This window comes from Lissotriton vulgaris, unplaced genomic scaffold (assembly GCF_964263255.1).
Source record: "Lissotriton vulgaris unplaced genomic scaffold, aLisVul1.2 SCAFFOLD_756, whole genome shotgun sequence".
Classification (NCBI taxonomy): domain Eukaryota; kingdom Metazoa; phylum Chordata; class Amphibia; order Caudata; family Salamandridae; genus Lissotriton; species Lissotriton vulgaris.
The window spans coordinates 868,467-887,873 of record NW_028251774.1 but is presented as its reverse complement, the minus strand read 5'-3'; the positions used below and the strand labels follow the sequence as shown (position 1 = coordinate 887,873).

Genomic DNA, 19,407 nt, shown 5'->3' with positions numbered 1-19,407 from the left:
CGGCCATGGCTCTGATAATTTACCTTGTCCATGCCCAGCCACGAAAAATCCATCATTGCCATCTGTTACAGAGCTGATTTTCCCCAATGACCTTCTTAACACAATTTCACTAACCTGTTCCACAGCGACCTAGGGAAAAACGCATTTGTCCACTCTAGACACTACCACAGCAATTTTACAGAGCTGACCATACCAGCTCATAACTAATGGCACCCTTCCGCAACTATTCATGTCAGCCACCCTTACCAATTCAGTCTCTCACCTCCAAGTTCCTCATCTGCTTCCATTAATCCTCTGTCACTACCCAATCTTCCTTCTTTATCCTTTAGTTATTCAGTATAGTCAATCATGTTGTACAACCCTGTCACATATTTCTCATGCTAAACTAAAAGCCATGAGCCCTGTTCCACCAGTTAGCTATATGGAGGGGAGGCACTGCCCTACATGCTCCATTTGTGGTGAATATTTGAATAAGAGTGTTAAGGTCACTTATCAGCTCAAATTGGTTAGTAGCTAATAGTAGTAGTTAGTAGTTAATACTTGGTTAGTAGCGCTTTGAGACCTGTCGGTGAGCTGGCGCAATATAAAACCCAGTTACAAATTACAAATTACAAATAAAGTACCCTCATACACAAGTATGACAGGGCTACTTTGTATATCACAAAATACCATCTCTTCTGCACCCCTAAATGTCCATGACACAAAATCAATGACATGCTTGTGACCCTCCTGCTCCTGGACCATCAATGCTCCTAATTCATACACATTGCATCTGTAACTATGATAGTTTGGTCATTACAGTGATATGCTTTCAATTCCCCGGCACTGACTACAGCTCTTTATATCACTGGACCAAGCATTGAAATGGTACCCCTTTTTTTATTTAACATCTCATGGTAAACGTTCTCTCAAAAATGTAGTCTATGTTGTTAGTATAATGTTCTGCCATTCCGAAAAGTTATTGGGGCGGTTCGTCATCTCTGGGACCAGGCGCCTTTTTGACATTTTCCAACCAAGTTTAATAAAGGCTTCGTCCTACTACCAGATAGTCCACTAGTTTTACAGCACATTTTCATTTTTTCTTAGTTAACATAAGCCCATCTCTTTCTGATATGCTTAACAGTATACTGAATACAGCATTTTATTGCTTTACTCTCAACCACCTCACCAATATATTATCTTGGAAGTAAGCTACCTTACCCTCCTCTCCAAGCTATTGCAGCATGCCCCCCTGTAACCCAACCGAGACCAATGCCAGCCCGTACAGCTAGCCTTTGAGAACCCAAATGCACCCTGTAGCATCACAAATGATGTGAGATGTCTTGGGTCGTGATGCAACATAATTTGATGGTATGCATTAGGAAGTTCTACGATGGAGAATACTATGGCACTCCTCGCTGTTTGTTTCTCTGTCGATGACTACTATGTCAGCATTTGTAACAAATTAGAGCGTCAGTGCAGGGTGCGTGAGTTGCAGCCGTGCAAGTGGTGTCTCAAGTGAGTTCAGCGGCTAAAAATATTCAATAGGAAACATGGTAATAGTGTCATTTTTTTGAAAACCACTTTCAATAACTCTTTTCCTTGAGATAAAGTCTATTGAGTCTTCGCCTGTTGCAAACAGCATCCATTGTTCCCTTGATCAACAGCAAAGGTGTCAGGAACAATTTTCAGGTGGTTCACAGTGACCCCTGCTTCATTTGTAATCATCGACAGTGAAACAAAGGCAAAACATGGTTTACAAGAATATTATTTCATCCTCAAGTTGAGATTGCAATTTCTAAGCATGGCAATTGCACCTCCATCATTTCCTCTTGATTTCTACAAACCTACTCGCCTGGATCTATAGAACTCTGAAGAGTTGGTTATTCTTAAAGGCACTTTCCTTTACAATAAATATAAAACCCTACTAGACCATAAACCATCACAGTGAAGCAATTAAAACTTTGCAACTCTTAAGAACCTTGAACATATTCAAGATAATTTTCATTGTCTGAAGAGGTACCAAGCCAGTCATTATAAACATGTTGGATGACAGCCATATTTTCGCACCAACAATTTTGATTCTTTGACACCTTCATTTTATTTTGGGTCGGTTAGAGCACACTGGCTTTCAAGACAAGACAGATAGCATACTGGCAGCATAACTTTTTACTGCCCTAGATAGGAAAGAGTGATGTGGTGCACTTCAAGGTCCTAGTCTGAACTTCAACTTCTAATTGTTACCTCAAAACACAATTCTAAGACTGCTTAGCACAATACTGTATAACATCGGGTCAAGCTCCAAACTGTGAGCAGACTAAGTCCACATCATGAGAGGACCTTTAATTCTTGAGGTTCCACCGCATATCTATTAAAAGTGAACACATCTGCATGGGAAACTCCATGGAGAAATGAGGAATTTCCAAGGGAATCCATCACAGAATCGCATATTTCTATTTCCTGGCAATTCCTCATTTGTAAGGGGACCCTCAGGGTCCAGTCTGTAAACTCCAGATAACTCAGCGAACCCAGATTCACTGGCACCCCCGGTATTGAGAATAGTGCAGGAGGGGCAGCATTACCAGGAGGATTAAAAGGCTTCGTATAATGTGGGCCCAATTGTGGGTGGGAAAAATCCTTCAATTGCTCTGATTCATTACATGATGACTGGCTGGTGACAGACAGGCTAAGTCAGAATGCCTGACATACTGAGATCTTCGCAGAGGGAGGGAATGGAAATGCCTGGCCATGCTGCAGAGGCCCCGCCTCACTGTAGAAAGTGTAACCCCACTGACGCTGGTAAGCAACCTTGGAGTTTTAGAAGAAGTAATCCTGGTTAAGCTTGATCAACTGTGTTACTGCTAGAAACTCACCCTATTTCACTACAATTTGTTTTGGGGATAGCGCTATAAAACTAGAAGGTTTCTCTGCAGTCCAATTGGAGTTAGTTACAGTAGGAGTAGGTCATCAACACACATAAGTGGCACTTACTCTAGCTCACCTACCTACCTACCTTAGGAGGAACAACCCATGCTTTCAACAAAAAAATAGGAAAATGGTACAGTTGTTCCCCATTCAGGGGACAAATACTCAGTGGGCCGTCTTCACAAAGGTAAATCTACATGTATAGATTTCCTACAAGTAAAAATACTCTTACACTTTTCAGTAGCTAGCAGTAGTTACTTTTTTCGGCTATTGGCCATTTAGGAGAGTAACGCTAGTCAAAAGTGCAGACTTAAATGTTCTCACCCACTGTAACAGGGGGTGGAGTCAGTAAAAACGTCAAATGCGTTGATTTGGAAGTGGGATTTGGCATGATTGGTCCAGGTGGGAGGTGTGGCTGCAGTGATTATGATGTAATGGGATGTGGCAGAAATGTGGTTGAGCGGGCGTTCTGCAGCGTGTGTGGGTCTGATGAAGTATTGTGTCAGCCTGAGGTTTCCTAGGCTTTCGAGGATGGCGACTGAGCTAGGATCATTCAGGTCTTCCAAGTGAAAGTTGAGTTCTCCTAGTTGAACATAGGCTTTGGAGTCGATGGTGAGAGGAGCAACAAAATCAGTGATGTTGTCGGTAAGGTAGCTCATAGTCCAGGTGAGCATTAGACAAAGTTTCCATTAAGGGTGAATATTGCAGCGATTGCAGTTTGGGTACTCTACGAAGTGTGTGACTTTGGTGCAGTTGATGGTTTCTTTGAAAATGATTGGGATTTCTCCTCCTGGTTTGTGTTGGCGGTCCTGTTGTGCAATATTGTATCCGGTCGGGATGGCCAAGGCTATGTCGGGGACCAAATCTGTGGTTAGCCACGTTTTTGTCAGGAAGAGGGAATCCAGGATGTCGATGTTTAGGACGCCCCCGATTTCTGAGATGTGTTTGCTGAGTGAGCAGGTGTTGAGGAGCATGCATGATAGCTTGTCTTGGGGTGCGTGTTTGCTAATGTGAGTGGGAGGTGTACCATGTGTAGGTTGCTTGAGTGTAGGTGGTGTTAGCATGGTGGGGTGGCTTGTAAGCAAAGTGACAGTGAGTGCATTTCAAGGGTTCTTCTGTGTTGTGTTGCGCGGTAGCTATGAGAGGATGAACGCCTCAAGTTGAATGACCGGAGGGGTTGTGGGGGACACTGCAGAGTATTGTAGATAAGGGATTGTGGTGCTGGGTGCAGTCCAGGCTCAGAGGGTGCAGAGAGGCTTGCCTTATTGCCTGCATTTATACTTGTAACTGAACAATGCAATATATGGAATATGGAAGTTATAAATGGCCTTGTATGCATTTTGTTTTATACTTTTCTACAAATGGCTAAATGTTGAATAAGTGATTTGACTGATAGACGCAACACATAGGGAGCATGGTAACTATACCTTGTGTGCATGCATTTATTTTAAACTATATTGCTTTAATGCTCTGTGACTAAAAGATGCACCGTGGGGAGAATCGTAGTGTGCACAAAATAACAAGGCGTTTGTTCACAAAGGTGCTACTGGATTTACTTTTAAATCTGGCTTCTACAACAAATAGCTTGTGAACTACTGATAGCTCTCCAGTCACCTGTAAGTAGCTCACCTGTGTGCAGCCCTACCAAATTCGCTGTTGCTTGATGAGGTAATATAAGTATGGCAAAACTGAAAGTGGGTAATATGGACAAAAATGTGTACATTTTCAGAACTCATAAATTGATGTTTGAAAAAAAATGGTTGAATTTCCGAAAATATATTTAAAGTTGGTATTTGAGTACTAATTTGCGTGGCCTTGAGAAGACTCTTGGTGCCAGGGGCATTGCCGCTATGGCTGTTATGTATTACAAAAAAAGTAAAGGGTTATACATTCATGGGCCTTTTTATATTACTTCTGGAAATCCAGACTGATGCCCTGACATGGTCACTGCTGCTAATCATGCTTGTGGTGACCACTAATGTAATCTTATCTGATGTGGTCACTATTATATCATTAATAATAATACTAGCGCGATGATTTTCACAGAACACACACACCTTTTATTACAGAAATTGTTAGAGACCCCTGGATTAATCTATTTAACTTATTTTGAAAATGTTCTTTGTGATTTGTTTCTTGTTTCCTGTCTGAGAGGGCTTATTTTACAATAAGAAAAATACCTGCAAGGTGCATCAGCTGCGACAACACAACGTTAGGGGGGTCTAATTCAGATCTGATACAATGTAGATGAAAGATGTGACTGTTCAATTGACACTTTTTGAATTTCTATTGAGTGATGCAATGGTTAACATCACCATATTTGTTTTACATACTTCAAACAATGTATATATTTAACATTACATCATCTAAAACATTGGTATTTTTTCATTCCTTTTTTGGATGTAAATAACATGCAATGTAAATATTTCATAATGTGTATACTTCACCTGAATTCAATCGTATTCTTTTCTTTACTGTCTCATCCTCAGATATGCTACTCGACTTCCGCCTTCTGTTAGCTAAGTCAAAATAGTACAGAATCACCATTAAAAACCATACAAAAATACACCTATTTATAAGTTTGTTCACCTGGTGCAATATTACAAAACATTCCTTTTGTAACTGAAGAAGTACAGTCATAGATAGGTAGACCAGGAGCCGGAGCCGGAGATGTAGTTAAGTAGATTTATTAGTTCATGTAAGTAGGTACAGTGTGCCCCACCGGGAGCAGCATCCTGCTGCTCAGCCCCACTTAATCTAACCGATCACTCATTCAGACCATGCACACACACCCAACATTCTATGACATCACACTCATGCAGGCTGAGCATCCAGGACTAGGAAGCATAGGATATAACAATTCCCACAGTAGCTGGCTGCACCATGATAGCCAGTACCGGCCCATCCATTTGTATGATTGGGAGCTGTAGCAAAGATGCTGCCTCCTCTTTCCCAAATTTTGCTAGAAATAAGTGAACCTTGTTTTCCTTGCTTGTCAAACACTTTCATTAAAAAGCTAGTTGGGATTTCAGATGTCCTACAAGCAGTGGCGGCTCGCAGAAGGAGTGCTCTGGGGTGGTGGGGAGGCTCGGGGTAGGGGGGGGTAGTGAAGTCGGACATACCAGGAGCACAGTAAGTAAATAAATAAATAAAACTATCTTGTGCTCATTGCATAGCCAACTTTTCGATGCTTTTACTCCTGGCCGTCGTATGTCCGACTCCACAACCCCCCTCCTTGCCCCTCCCCCACCCCACCTCACCACCCCACAGCACTCCCTCTGCGAGCCGCCACTGTCTGCCAAGTTGGTGTAGTAGCGTCACAAATAAATCCCCTCCCATCAACCTGTACATCTGTGTCTCCACCTGGAGCAAGGATCCTGTGACTTGGAAATATACAGCTCACACCCACTACTGTTAAGGTAACAAACAATGTCATCAAATGTTTCCTAATTGTACAGAAGGGCACTCCATTCATATCCATTCTAAACCCATCGCTGTCGGTACCCAGGTCTTTTTCGTTGTCGCATCAGCAGAATGTGATTCCAACCAACCTTCAGAAACTGCCCCATAAGAATTTAACAGATACTACACAGTGGGAGATCCCTAGCTACTCAGAGAGTCATTCGATAAATAACTGGACCCACGGTAATGTCCACATACTCCTAAGATTCATTAACGCATCTTTGAAACATCACTGCATACAGTCAGTGTTGATCAAAGCAAAGGGGGCGGGGGGTGTCATCATGCTGGAAGCATCATAAAGACATGGGAGGAGCAACACAACGTTTAAACCAGTTTCAAATGCAATATGAATACTCAGTAAAGTTGAAAGAACAATGATAGTCCTTACATAATTCAAGTGAAGTAAAGCAAAAAGGCACTTGCAAAGCCAATATGTTTGACTTTTTTTTTTTTTTTTTTTTTTTTTTTGGTGTAAAAACTTTTATTGATGTACATCATCCATTTTACAACAAGACAATTACACAGTAATCATGACAGGAGAAAAGAACAGGATGTCCCGTAGTAGTACACAGCTATTTAGCCGACAACCCTCCGGTCTGGCAGCAAGGATGAGGATGAGACGGCAGACCATAAGGAGAAACATCGGAGTTATGAAGTTTTACTTTTTTAAATAGCATTATCGTTAACTGTTCCATGTATAAAACGTTGAGAAACAAACCAAACAAAGTGGCTCAATAGTAGTGCTTAGATGCGAAGCAATGTAGAACAGAAGACGCTAGTAGGACACACCGACCCCCCCCCCCCCAAGGCCCAACCCCTCCACCCCCCGCAGAACGTGAGCAGGAGTTACAATTATATGAGTACCGTACTAGTCTTGCCCCGTGGCAGCCCATAGGTTAGCCAATCATCTCCTCCTCATCTTCCGAGTCCTCGTCTTCAGCCTCCTGAAGCGGGTCGCACAGGTCCCCCCTATATCTATTCCAGGCCTCCCACACCCTGTTCCATTTCTTTGGGTTCGCTCTCAACTTGTAGACAGTCCGTTCAGTTAACATCAGTTTGTCCATATTTTGACACCATAGCGACAAGGTAGGTAACTCAGCCACCCCCCACCTCTGTGCCACATCACGCTTGGCCATCATCGTTCCAATTGTAACCCAGTGCTGCTGTCTGAGGTTAAGATCAGTGCCCTCCCAAACATTCAGAAGACAGAGGCGCGGCTCGGGTGTGAGGGAGGTGTCAAGGGCCTGGGAAATCGTACACATGACCTGTTGCCAGTACCGAGCAATGAGAGGGCAGCCCCACAACGTGTGCAATAGTGTGCCATCCTCCCCACATCCTCTAAGACAACGAGGGGAGTCAGCCCTGTGCATTTTGTGTAGGGTGGTCCTAGTGTAGTATGTTCTGTGCAGTATTTTCAGTTGTATGAGTCTGAACCTGGCGGAAACCCCAGCCTCTCTCGGGGACGCCACAGCAGCGTTCCAGTCCGTCTCATCCATAGCGCCCAACTCATCCTCCCATTTTTCTCGCAGGGTCTGTAGGGGGTCAGAGAGATTGTTCAGTAATTTACGGTAGGTGAGTGAGGTGGCTTTCGTTTGCATGTAATCCGTGAGGAGCCGGTCTTCTAGGGGCGAGGATTCCGGGATTGTGGTTCCCGGCTCCAGCACCGCCAGGAGAGCGTGCCTGATTTGGACGTACCTATATGTTTCCGTGGGGCCCAGCTCATACTGTTGTTGGAGTTGCTCGAATGGTATCACCCCAGTGGACGTCCAGAGGTCCCCCACTGTAGAAATGCCTATATTGTCCCATTGGGTGAACCCTTTACTGGTCCTCAGGCAGCCCAGTTTTTTTGTGTCCCAGAGCGGGGTAAGCTTCGTAATGACTCCCTTCCATTGTAGCCCGGTGAGTGCCCTGTACCATAGGGTAATCGTGTGTTTAGTGGGGCCAATCAGGTCCTTGAGTAGACTGTGGTTATAGAGGGGGGCCAGGAGACTCTGTGTCCCGAGTTGGGCCCTGTCCGCCATGTACGCCGGGTCAGTGTGTGGTGCATGGATCCATTGGTTAAGTACCTTAAGTTGGGATGCCCAATAATAAAGCTGTACGTTCGGCAGTGCAATGCCACCATCGTACCAGCCGCGGTTCAGTTTGAGGTGCGCTATCCTTGGGGGACGCTCACCCCAAAGTAGAGTGGTAACCATCGCGGTAATTTTCTGGAAGTAAGAGGGCGGAATCAGGACAGGCGCATTCTCAAAGACATATAGGAGGCGCGGGAGCGCCATCATTTTGAACAGCGCGGCGCGGCCTAAAAGTGTGAGCGGCAGGGACGACCAGTGCCGCACGTCTGCCTTCAAACGGAGGAGGGGGGGCGCCAGATTTCGGTTGGTGAAGACGGTCACATCGTTAGTGACATGGATTCCCAAATATTTGAAGGAAACATCTGTCACCACCAACGGACAATGTTCCGGGAGGACTGGTCGAGGGCCCTTCAGTACATAAAGGACCGATTTCGTCCAGTTAATGGTGTAACCAGAGGCCGCACCGTGTTTGTCACAAAGCGCCAGTAAAATCGGGACACTCCGTTCGGGTGCTGATACGTACACCAGCATATCATCCGCATACAATGATATTCTATCTTCCCAGGTCTCCGTCCACCTGATGCCCCTCAACAGTGGTGTCGTTCTGAGGACGATCGCGAGGGGTTCAAGGACCAGCGCGAACAGCAATGGGGAGAGGGGGCAGCCCTGGCGGGTTCCACGCGCCAAAGAGATCGCACGGGAGATGTGGCCATTAGCCGCTACGTGAGCTACTGGGCCTGTGTAGAGTAGTCGGATCCAGGATAGGAACTTCGGACCGAAGCCCATCCGGTGCAGGACTGCGAACAGGTAATGCCACTCCACCATGTCGAAGGCCATCCTGGCGTCCAGCGACAAGATGGCTGCTGGTTCTGTCAAGGAGTGTGCACGCGCCAACGCGCCGTGTACTCTACGGAGATTTAATGCTGTACTCCTGTGAGGCATAAAGCCGGACTGGTCCGGGTGGATCAGTTGGCCAAGGTGTGGGGTCAGTCGATTAGCGATCACCTTCACCAGGATCTTCGCCTCTGCATTGAGTAGCGAGATCGGGCGGTAGGATGCACAACATTCTGGAGGTTTCTCAGGTTTTGGGATAGCAACTATCGTCGCCAGGCGCTGATCCGGTGGCAGCGTTCCTGACTCACGACAGTTCTCGAACATGGCCAGTAGCGGTGGGCCCAGTGTGTCGGACATCGTTTGGAACCATTCGATCGGAATCCCGTTTAGGCCCAGCGCTCTGCCCGTGTGCAGTGCGCCTATCGCCATACGGAGTTCCTCCACTGTGAGATCCGCCTCCAGCTCGGTTTGCGCCTCCGGCGTTAGCCCCTCCACCTCAATCTCTTGGAGCGCCAGTTCCGCCTGTTCCGGCGTGACCACCACTTCTGGGGTGTAAACTGATTGAAAGTGGTCTGCCAGGAGGTCAACTATCTTGGGAGGGTGCGTGTGAAGCGTCCCCGTGTGATCTTGCAACTGCAGGATATGCCTTCCTCCATCCCGCTTTTTGTCCAACCAAGCCAGCAACTTGTTGGCTTTGTCGCCTACATCATAAATTCTGCATGCCGTTGATTCGATCCGCTCTAACACCCTACGGCAGAGAAAGTCGTCATGTTTTTGTTGGCAGAGAGTCAGCGCGTGCCTGGTGGCTTCTGACGGTGTGGCCATGTGAGTCGCATTTGCCTGTTCCAATTGCAGTTCCAGTTCGACCATTTCCAGTTTTTGTTTGCGCTTATGGTCGGCTATGGTCGAAATGGCCTGATCCCTGAGCACCGTCTTGTATGCTTCCCAGAGAACCGTCGGCGAGGACACCGACCCGGAGTTCTCCTGGAAGTAAAGTTTAGTGGCAGTTTTAAGGGACTTTCGGATCGGGGGAGTTTTAAGATAGCTGGGGTAGATGGGAAAGAGACGCGTGCGGGCCGTGGCAGAGCAGGACAGGGTAGCGAGCAGGGGAGAATGATCTGAAATACCCCGTGGTGCGATGTGTACTTTGTCAAAAGTGAGTTTACCGCCCCCCAGTGTGAGGAAATAGTCTATGCGCGACAGGCAAGCATGGGTGGAAGAATAGTATGAATAGTGGCGATCAGTAGGGTGAAGCTGCCTCCAAATGTCTACCAGACCCTGTGCCTCTAAGAAGTCCCTGAATTTCGTTGGGCCAGTAGGGAGGGGGCGAGCCGGGAACCTGTCCATATCAGAATCAGCCAATGCATTGAAATCTCCGCCCACTAACAAATCCCCTTCCGGGAGTTCCAAGAGAAATTTACCCAGGGCCGGAAGTGCCGATGAATGTAGCGCCGGCGGGATGTACGCAGACACCACGTTGATGGGCACGCCCTCCCATTGTCCACACACCGCCGCGAAGCGGCCATGATGATCTGTTTTTGTGGAGTGGTGAATGAATCGTGACGTCCTTTTTACCCATATCCCCGTACCCCAGGATCCCGAAGTAAAGTCTGAGTGTATCAGCATGCGGTATCCTCTCCTATCTAGGGCTTTGGAGGCAACCCCCACTAAATGTGTTTCTTGGAGGAGGGCGATATCACAGTTCAGTCTCTTAATACATTGTAGGACCAGCCCTCTCTTCACTTTATCACCCAACCCCCGCACATTCCAGGATACTACCCGAAGCGGCGGTACCGCCCCCACCCCAGTGTCATGCGTTACTACAGCAGGTCGCGGGGGATCCGCCATATTGTGGTCAGTCGTATAGTTGAGGGCCCTAGAGGGCGGGGCGGAGGCATAACAAATAGGAAAAACCCCAAGCCAGTGCGACTAAGCGTGTGAGTGCACCGATACAGTGATCGAGGAGCAGAGGCAATATACCCGGTGTAAGGAATACGGTCAAGTGTGAACACTAGCAGTTCCAAGACAAGAAGTTGAGCCAAACATTTCAAACTAAACAACCAACACAACCCCCCCATTCCCAACAACCCCACCCTCCCTGCTTCCCTGCTACACGGACTCCAAACTGCCCGCCACCCCAATCTAGCAGAGTGCTTCATCCCACCCCAAAGAAAACACACAGTTACTTGCTCGTTGGGGGTGAGGAGCGCTCCGGAATCAGCGGCCCCTCATTCCCTCCACGGAGGCCCTCGGCCCAGTGTCCATGACGGTTCCAGCCACAGTACCAAACTTTTACAGTGCACACATGTGTTCAAGGGTCCACCTCCAGACTCAAAGCAGTTTCATCTCGTATCGGAGAGCTTCTGCCACTGTTCGTACCCTCGGCCCCTGCAGCGGTGGAATCAGAGTGAGGCGAGCCGGTCTTAGTCCGTCCAGGGCGACGAGAGTGAGAAGCCGGACGCCAGCCGTCCAGCCAGTCTCGCGCAGTGCTTGGGTCATCAAAAAACCATGTCCTGTTTTCCGCCACCACCCGTAGCCTGGCTGGGAAGATCATAGAATATGGGAGTTCCCGTTTCCTAAGTTCTCTTTTAATATCCAAGAATGTCTTTCGCCGCCTGGCCACTTCCGCCGTGTAATCCGGGAAGAAAGCTACCGTCGAGTTTAGGATTTTCACCGGCGGCGAGACACGTGCCGCCTGCAGGATGATGTCCCGGTCACGGAAGTTGAAAAGTCTCGCTAGGATCGGCCGCGGCGTGGCCCCTGGTTTCGGTTGACCACCCGGGACTCTATGGGCTCGCTCCACAGAAAAGAAGGCCGACAGGCCCTTTAGTTGGAGATGAGTCTTAATGAGTTCCTCCACATAAAGATCCGTAGCCCTCACACCTTCTGACTCCGGAACGCCAAGAATGCGTACATTGTTCCGCCTGGAGCGGCCCTCCTGGTCGTCGAGCTTGTCCTTAAGGTGCTTGTTTTCGGCCATGACCGCTTCCATGGCCGTCTGCAGTTCTGAGACATCCTCCACCAGTGACTTCGTGACGAGCTCCAGAGAGCCTACCTTTTCCGCCATTTTATGAAAGTCAGCGCGGATTAGGGTGATTTCTGTTGAGATGCAGCCCACCGTTGCCTGGACCTGTGTGAGAGCCTTCATGATATCGTCCAGTGTCGCCTTCTTCGGCCCCCCGGATTCGCCTGGTTTCACAGGGGGACTTTTTCCCTCCGCCGGAGGGGAAGCGGTCCTGTCGTTGGTGAAGCGGTCAATACGAGTCTGGGTTGTGCCGCCTTTCACACCTTTCCCGGCCATCGTTCGGTCACGGAGGGAATACAGTTCGTCGGTCCGGTGGGGTGCCAGGTATACGGGCAGTTGCCGCGCTGCTCCCGGTGCCGGATGAAGGACCTCCGTTGTTAAGAGGTAGACTCCTGCACGGTCTGTCGGGCAAATTATGGTCGGTGGCTTCGGTAGTGTGCGGCCACCCTTCCAATGAGACGTCGCTGGAGAAAGCGAGTCGAATGACGCAGGACAGGACCGTTACTGGGCGTGGGGCTCCTGCACCGACCACTTCCTGTCTGAGGCTGCCAGGCCGGCTGCACTTCCGGTCGGATTCAGCTAGCACTTGAGGGCCCGGAGGTGGGCCTAGGCTCCGGTCGATTCAACTTTCGACGATAACTCCGGCATAAAATGTTCGATTATCGTCTGGAGACCTGCCGCCAGTCCCGCCCGGTCCCGGGCGTTCGGTGCCGCCGTTGGAGGTAACAAATAGTCACGGATTATCGTGCGGATAGATGGAGAGGTCGCTTCCCCGCCGGAGCTAGTCCTCTATGCTGCCGCCATGTTCGGCCGCCAGCCACGCCCCCTTAATATATGTTTGACTTTTGCACTCACGCGCTGACAAAAGCAAGCAAACATAGCAGCTGCTGCAGCGCAAAATAATTTTAAAAAGTAATGTTTTGTGTATGCAATGTATGGATGAGAAAGAATTAAAGGACTGAATGCGATCTTGGTGGACAGGGTTACTCCGTCACAAATGTGACAGATATCCGGTCTGTCAAATTACAATTCCATTCTATCCTAAGGAACTTGTAATACGGCGGACAGATTATTCATCATGTTTGTGACGGCGTCTCCCATCCAACAAGATCATAATCAAGCCCTTAACCCCTTCAACGTGGGGTTAATTCCCCCGCAGACTGGGGGGGAGGGGCGGCGCGCGGCACCGCGGTTCTTGTGATGAGCCCAGCTCATCATGCTGCACAGTGGAGCTGTGTTTATGACGAGTTGAGCTCGTACCGACTCCGCCCAATCCCGTAGAACGCCCGCACAGGCAGGGAATTAGCCCTGCGTGGGCCGTCCGCGGCAGTTATGACGAGCTCAGCTCGTCATGAGCACCGCTCCACTGTGCCTCATGACGAGCTGAGCTCGTCATAAGCACGCAAGGGGTTAATGTGTAATGATGCAGTGTGCATTTCAGAAGTAAAATAGTTCCTTATGCATAACAACAGACGTGGAAAGGTATATCAAACAAAACAAACGAACAAACTGAAAAAGGTGAAGCTAAAATACTCGTGTGGGCGGATCTACTAGTGACTGTCAATGTTGTAAGCCAGTGGCTAAAGTTCCCTGAACTGCATAAGCCAGTGGCTGAAGGAAGCTTACTATATGTTTGAATTGAATGGCGCAAGAGCCTTTAGACAGCAAACCTAATGATTACATTTCCACACCAGAAAATTCAAATTAAAGGAATGTAGTATAAGTACCGACAGTGCTAACCGTCTTGGATTTTTTGCCGTGAAACGATTACAAAAGCGTACACCAGCACATACAACACATGCACAGCATAAGCAGAAGCAGTGCAGGCTTTCCCCAACACACAGAAGAGATACAGCACAGGCAGCAGCGGCAGCAGTACAAGTTTCACTTCAAAGGAGAATCAGGTACATGATGTCACAATACACCTCAAAGCCAGGGCTGACATCACCGACCCAAATGATCGTCCCGAATTCCTATTATTTGGAGATTGTTACCGATGCAGAACTGATCAAAGAGAACTGTACTGTAACACGCAGAACAGATAACACAGTGACAGTCCGCAGCAGTGCAAGCTTCCCTTAACACACAGAACAGAAAACAACACATTGACAGGCAGCAGGAAAGCAAGCTTCCCTTAACACGCAGAACAGATAACAACACTGTGACAGTCAGCAGCAGCGCAAGCTTCCCTTAACACGCAGAACAGATAACAACACTGTGACAGTCCGCAGCAGCGCAAGCTTCCCTTAACACAGAACAGATAACAACACATTGACAGGCAGTAGCAGTGCAAGCTTCCCTTAACACGCAGAACAGATAACAACACAGTAACAGGCAGCAGCAGTGCAAGCTTCCCTTAGCACACAGAACAGATAACACAGTAAAAGGCAGCAGCAGTGCAAGCTTCCCTTAACACAGTGACAGTCAGCAGCAGTGCAAGCTTCCCTTAACACGCAGAACAGATAACAACACAGGGACAGTCAGCAGCAGTGCAAGCTTCCCTTAACATAGTGACAGTCAGCAGCAGTGCAAGCTTCCCTTAACGCGCAGAACAGTTAACAGCACAGTGACAGGCAGCAGCAGTGCAAGCTTCCCTTAACATGCAGAACAGATAACAACACAGTGACAGGAAGCAGCAGTGCAAGCTTCCCCGAACACACAGAACAGATAACAGCACAGTGACAGGCAGCAGCAGTGCAAGTTTCCCTTAACATAGTGACAGTCAGCAGCAGTGCAAGCTTCCCTTAACGCGCAGAACAGTTAACAGCACAGTGACAGGCAGCAGCAGTGCAAGCTTCCCTTAACATGCAGAACAGATAACAACACAGTGACAGGAAGCAGCAGTGCAAGCTTCCCCTAACACACAGAACAGATAACAGCACAGTGGCAGGCAGCAGCAGTGCAAGCTTCCCTTAACACAGTGACAGTCAGCAGCAGTACAAGCTTCCCTTAACACAGCGACAGTCAGCAGCAGTGCAAGCTTCCCTTAAAGCACAGAACAGATAACAACAGAGTGACAGGCAGTAGCAGTGCAAGCGTCCCTTAAAACACAGAACAGATAACAACACAGTGAGTGGCAGCATCTGTGCAAGCTTCCCTCATCACACAGAACAGATACCACCACAGTGACATAAAGCAGCAGTGCAAGCTTCCCCTAGCACACAGAACATATTACAACACAGTGACATAAAGCAGCAGTGCAAGCTTCCATTAACAGGCCGAACAGATGACAACACAGTAACAGCCAGCAGCAGTGCAAGCTTCCCTTAGCACACAGAACATATTACAACACAGTGACATAAAGCAACAATGCAAGCTTCCATTAACAGGCCGAACAGATGACAACACAGTGACATAAAGCAGCAGTGCAAGCTTCCGTTAACAGGCAGAACAGATTAGAGAGTGGTAACAGGCAGCAAGAGTGGCCGCTTCCATTAACAAATCTTAGAAAAATCAAGTCCTAACAAGTTAAAATAAAACCAAAATGTGATTAACAAAAACAAGAAAAGTAATCCTTTCATCCTCACATTGAAAGAGACTGTGGCACCACTTTTTTGCTGGAGCGGGTTATCAATGGAACAATGTACACGAACGCCATATAATACAAGCATAACTTAATTAACATATATGGTTACTTTCCAACTGCAATTGAAGAAAGCCAACTTTCAATTCCATCTTCCTGTACATTTCTCCAGAAATCAGTCACTCAGCAAGCAAGGATCCTCCACCTTCCCCAGGGACAAAGACCGAAATAAACTTATCGGTCCAAAACACATGCATACAGACACACTGACGTAATCAACGAGCTTGCTCTACCTCAAAAAAAATATCAGACTTCTGGAAAGATATGCACCATCCTATCTAGTTTTGTAATCAGCAACTAGTGTAGAGGTCACATATGTACAGTGTTGATTATAAGAGAATGTCAAGCAGAGATGTTGCCAGCTTATAATAACAAACACATTGATAGCTTTGTTATGTGGACAGAACACGGCACAAGCGAGTGTGTAATGCATTAAAGTGTACAGTGAAGATCATGTGCAGGTGTACAGTGCTACAAAAGTGCAGAATCTAGTACGTGCACAGCTGGTTCTATGGAAGTGGAAAATACCCAGCAAATATGGATGTATAGTTCAATTAAGTGTTTAATATAAAGCACAATGAGTTGCATAGTGGTGTATAGTGGAGAGTGCATGTAGTCCTACACTTGTGTGAGGTTGTTGGGACAGGAATGTCCCCTGTAATAGCATTGTGGGGATAATCACCCGACTCATATTGGACAGAGGTCTAATGTCCCTGTGCTGGGTTAGACATATAAAGGAGTGCAGGCAGCATCCTGTGTTTGGGGATTTGTAGTGTGGCCATGCCTATTTTATCTATGCCAGAGAGAGTGGGGCCTGCAAGCCCTCTTCTGCAAAGTTCAGCATTTATGTGAGTGTCCAGAACCTTACAGTGACATCCTGCATGTATGTTGAGTGATGTGGCTAGTGTATGTTTAATACATGTGCAATAGTAGGACTCTCTGTATGTCCACTGTCTGAATACTGAAGTCAGTAGGTTCCATTTAGGATATGTCTGGTTTAGCATAGCACAAGATGAAGATGGTGACAGATTTACCAGACACTGGAAGCTTTTTGCCTAAATTCCAGTGGTTGGATAATGGAGATCCAGACACTGAAATAATGAGGCTGGAGATACCTTTACACATTCCATGAGGATTGCTTTTAGCAAGTGGCTCACGATTAGTTCTTCTGGGCACTGCCACTTGTCTGATGGTACAGGCGGCAACTGGTGGGGTTTCTTGGTCAATTCTGATCTTTTGCCTGCCCCTGATTACTTCTTAAAAAAGGCTGATGACAGACACTTGCAGAAACTTCACAATTAATTTTACCCATGTTATGGATGTTCCAGTTTGGAGATAGTCCCAGTTTTATCACTGTAAAAAGCATCACTTAATTAAAAAAAACGGTGCCTTGTGAGCAGCACTGGAGAGAGACTTGAAAGAGAGCCCACTAAAACCCCGATCTGAAGTTTGAGTCATTAGATCCATATCCTCTGTCTAGAAACTTTGTATAAAAGTGGGACCCAAACCATCCCATACATTTTTAGTTCCAAGTCTTTCATGACCAAGGAAGGGAGTGCTCCACAGAGTACTCAGTGAATGCTTTGTAACAAGGGCTGATGCTTACTTAACAACCATTCTTCCAGAGGTGAGGTGATATCACATGAAGACTAGAGCTTCTGATGGAGGAGCTTATGGTTTGCTCAGTCCCTACAACCCTGAATGTCTGCATGCAGATAGAGGAAAGGGTCTGATTGGCTCATCAGGAGGAGAGACTGTCAAAAAGGAAAATCCCAATGTGTTTCCTGACAGAGGGATACCCAATGAAAGCTGACTGCCCGAGAGAAGAGCAAGGAGAAATCTGACCTGTAGACAGTTTCCTGGACTCTCAGAAGGTTCCTAGTAGGAATCATAAAAATCCTAAATGACTGGGCAGGTCCAGTTGGAGCTGCAATAGCAATGGTGATTGTGTGGGCGCTGTCAGCTGGCTACTGTCACTGTGACTGTGTCGTTGAGGGCCAGGCTGCAACTGCCTATGTAAATGTATTAGCTTGGTCAAAGTTACAAAGGCCAGGGTAATCGTATCAGCCCAGTTGTAGAATGTCCCACTTACTTTATTCTTAAGCATCGACCAAGAGCATCCGTCCCACCGGCCAGACGGGGCTTCAGCAGCCGGAACTGTAACTATGCATAAACACCAGCTGAACGACACTGCACTGACCCTAGGAAGAGACAAGAGGTGCAGGCTGACCCCAGCCTCCTTGACAGCGTCAGATGATTCCATCCAATGACAGTAGAATTCTGCCTGCAAGGAGAGGACTTAGCTGGTGGATCCTTGCTAGTCAAGGGCAAGAGACTCCGAGACAAATTTCTATCCACTACACACTAGGAGTTAAGAACATGCGAAATGCATGTACTGATTTTACATTTGACTTGTGGTGCACTAGCATCTGCCACTGGGTCATGTTTCTTTCATAACTGAATAGGGGTGGAGAGGGAGGGCAGGTGCATCAATGGTCACATGGGTTGAAAATAGCACAATGGGATCAGCTTCTGTAACGTCACAAGGGAGAATCACAACCAGGATCACAGCCTTGCAGATTGGATAGAATTGTGGAGTATTAAGTACTGTTGTGAGACTAAACAGTATTTTCTTTTTCTTAAAAGATAAGCACAGGGGTGGACATTGAAGTTATTGTTTATGTTGTTTGGTTGTTGAGCCTTAAACTTGTGCCCAACCTTACCTCCTTGAATAGGCTATGTCTCCTCTCTGTCTCTACCCTCAGAGTCAATTGAAGAAGGGGGTTGCACTTGTCCTAGTTTACAGAGCGATAGTAGGGTGGACTCCAGGACACTGCCTAACTACCTCAACCATAGTGGTTGGATGCTGTGTCTACCCTGTGTCCCCACTGTGGAGTTTTGTTTAACAGATGCTCAAATGTATAAAAGTAGAAGTGTGGAATTTTGTGAAACATGTACTTGTCCAAGGGATGGGATGCTTTAAAAATCTACTTGCCCAATAAAAAATCCACTTGATCATTTTGGTATCATGCAGAGAGGTGACAAATTATGGTGATCTTCTTATTATAGAAGTGCTCTGATAATAGCATCTCTGAATATATCATGATTTGGTTTACAGCAAGGCTTCTGTTTTTCCACACTTCCACAAATCTACATCCAGGGGGCGGAAATTAGAGATAGTCACAGGATTAGAATTCCCTGTGTGTCTGTGCACAACCATAAACATATGTTTAGGGTACTCGCCAACTCCTCTCCCATCTCTTCCCATACTGGAAAAGGTTGGAAATGTACTCCTGACAATGGCAAGCGTTATACTTTTCCAGGGTGTTAAAAAGGAGTGTTGGGAAAATGAATTCTATAAGAATGGCTGTAGAAGCTCAGTTGATTATGCTTAAACATGTAAGTCTGTGGGTGTGCACAGACTCACCGTTGACAACCGCTTCCCACCTACTTTCAGCCCATGTATGCAGATTTGTGAAAACATAACACACATAACAGAATCAGAGCCTTGCTAAAATAGATAATAT

General features: G+C 47.0%; 1 protein-coding gene across 1 annotated transcript in view; it reads right to left on the bottom strand.

Moving 5' to 3' along the window:
* LOC147662771 (uncharacterized) overlaps positions 1–19,407 on the bottom strand; it is a 191,578-nt gene that overhangs the window by 29,483 nt on the left and 142,688 nt on the right. The window contains exon 15 of the mRNA XM_086950914.1: positions 5,352–5,423. Within this exon, the coding sequence (XP_086807040.1) occupies positions 5,352–5,423 (72 nt within the window). The remainder of the gene's footprint in view (positions 1–5,351; positions 5,424–19,407) is intronic.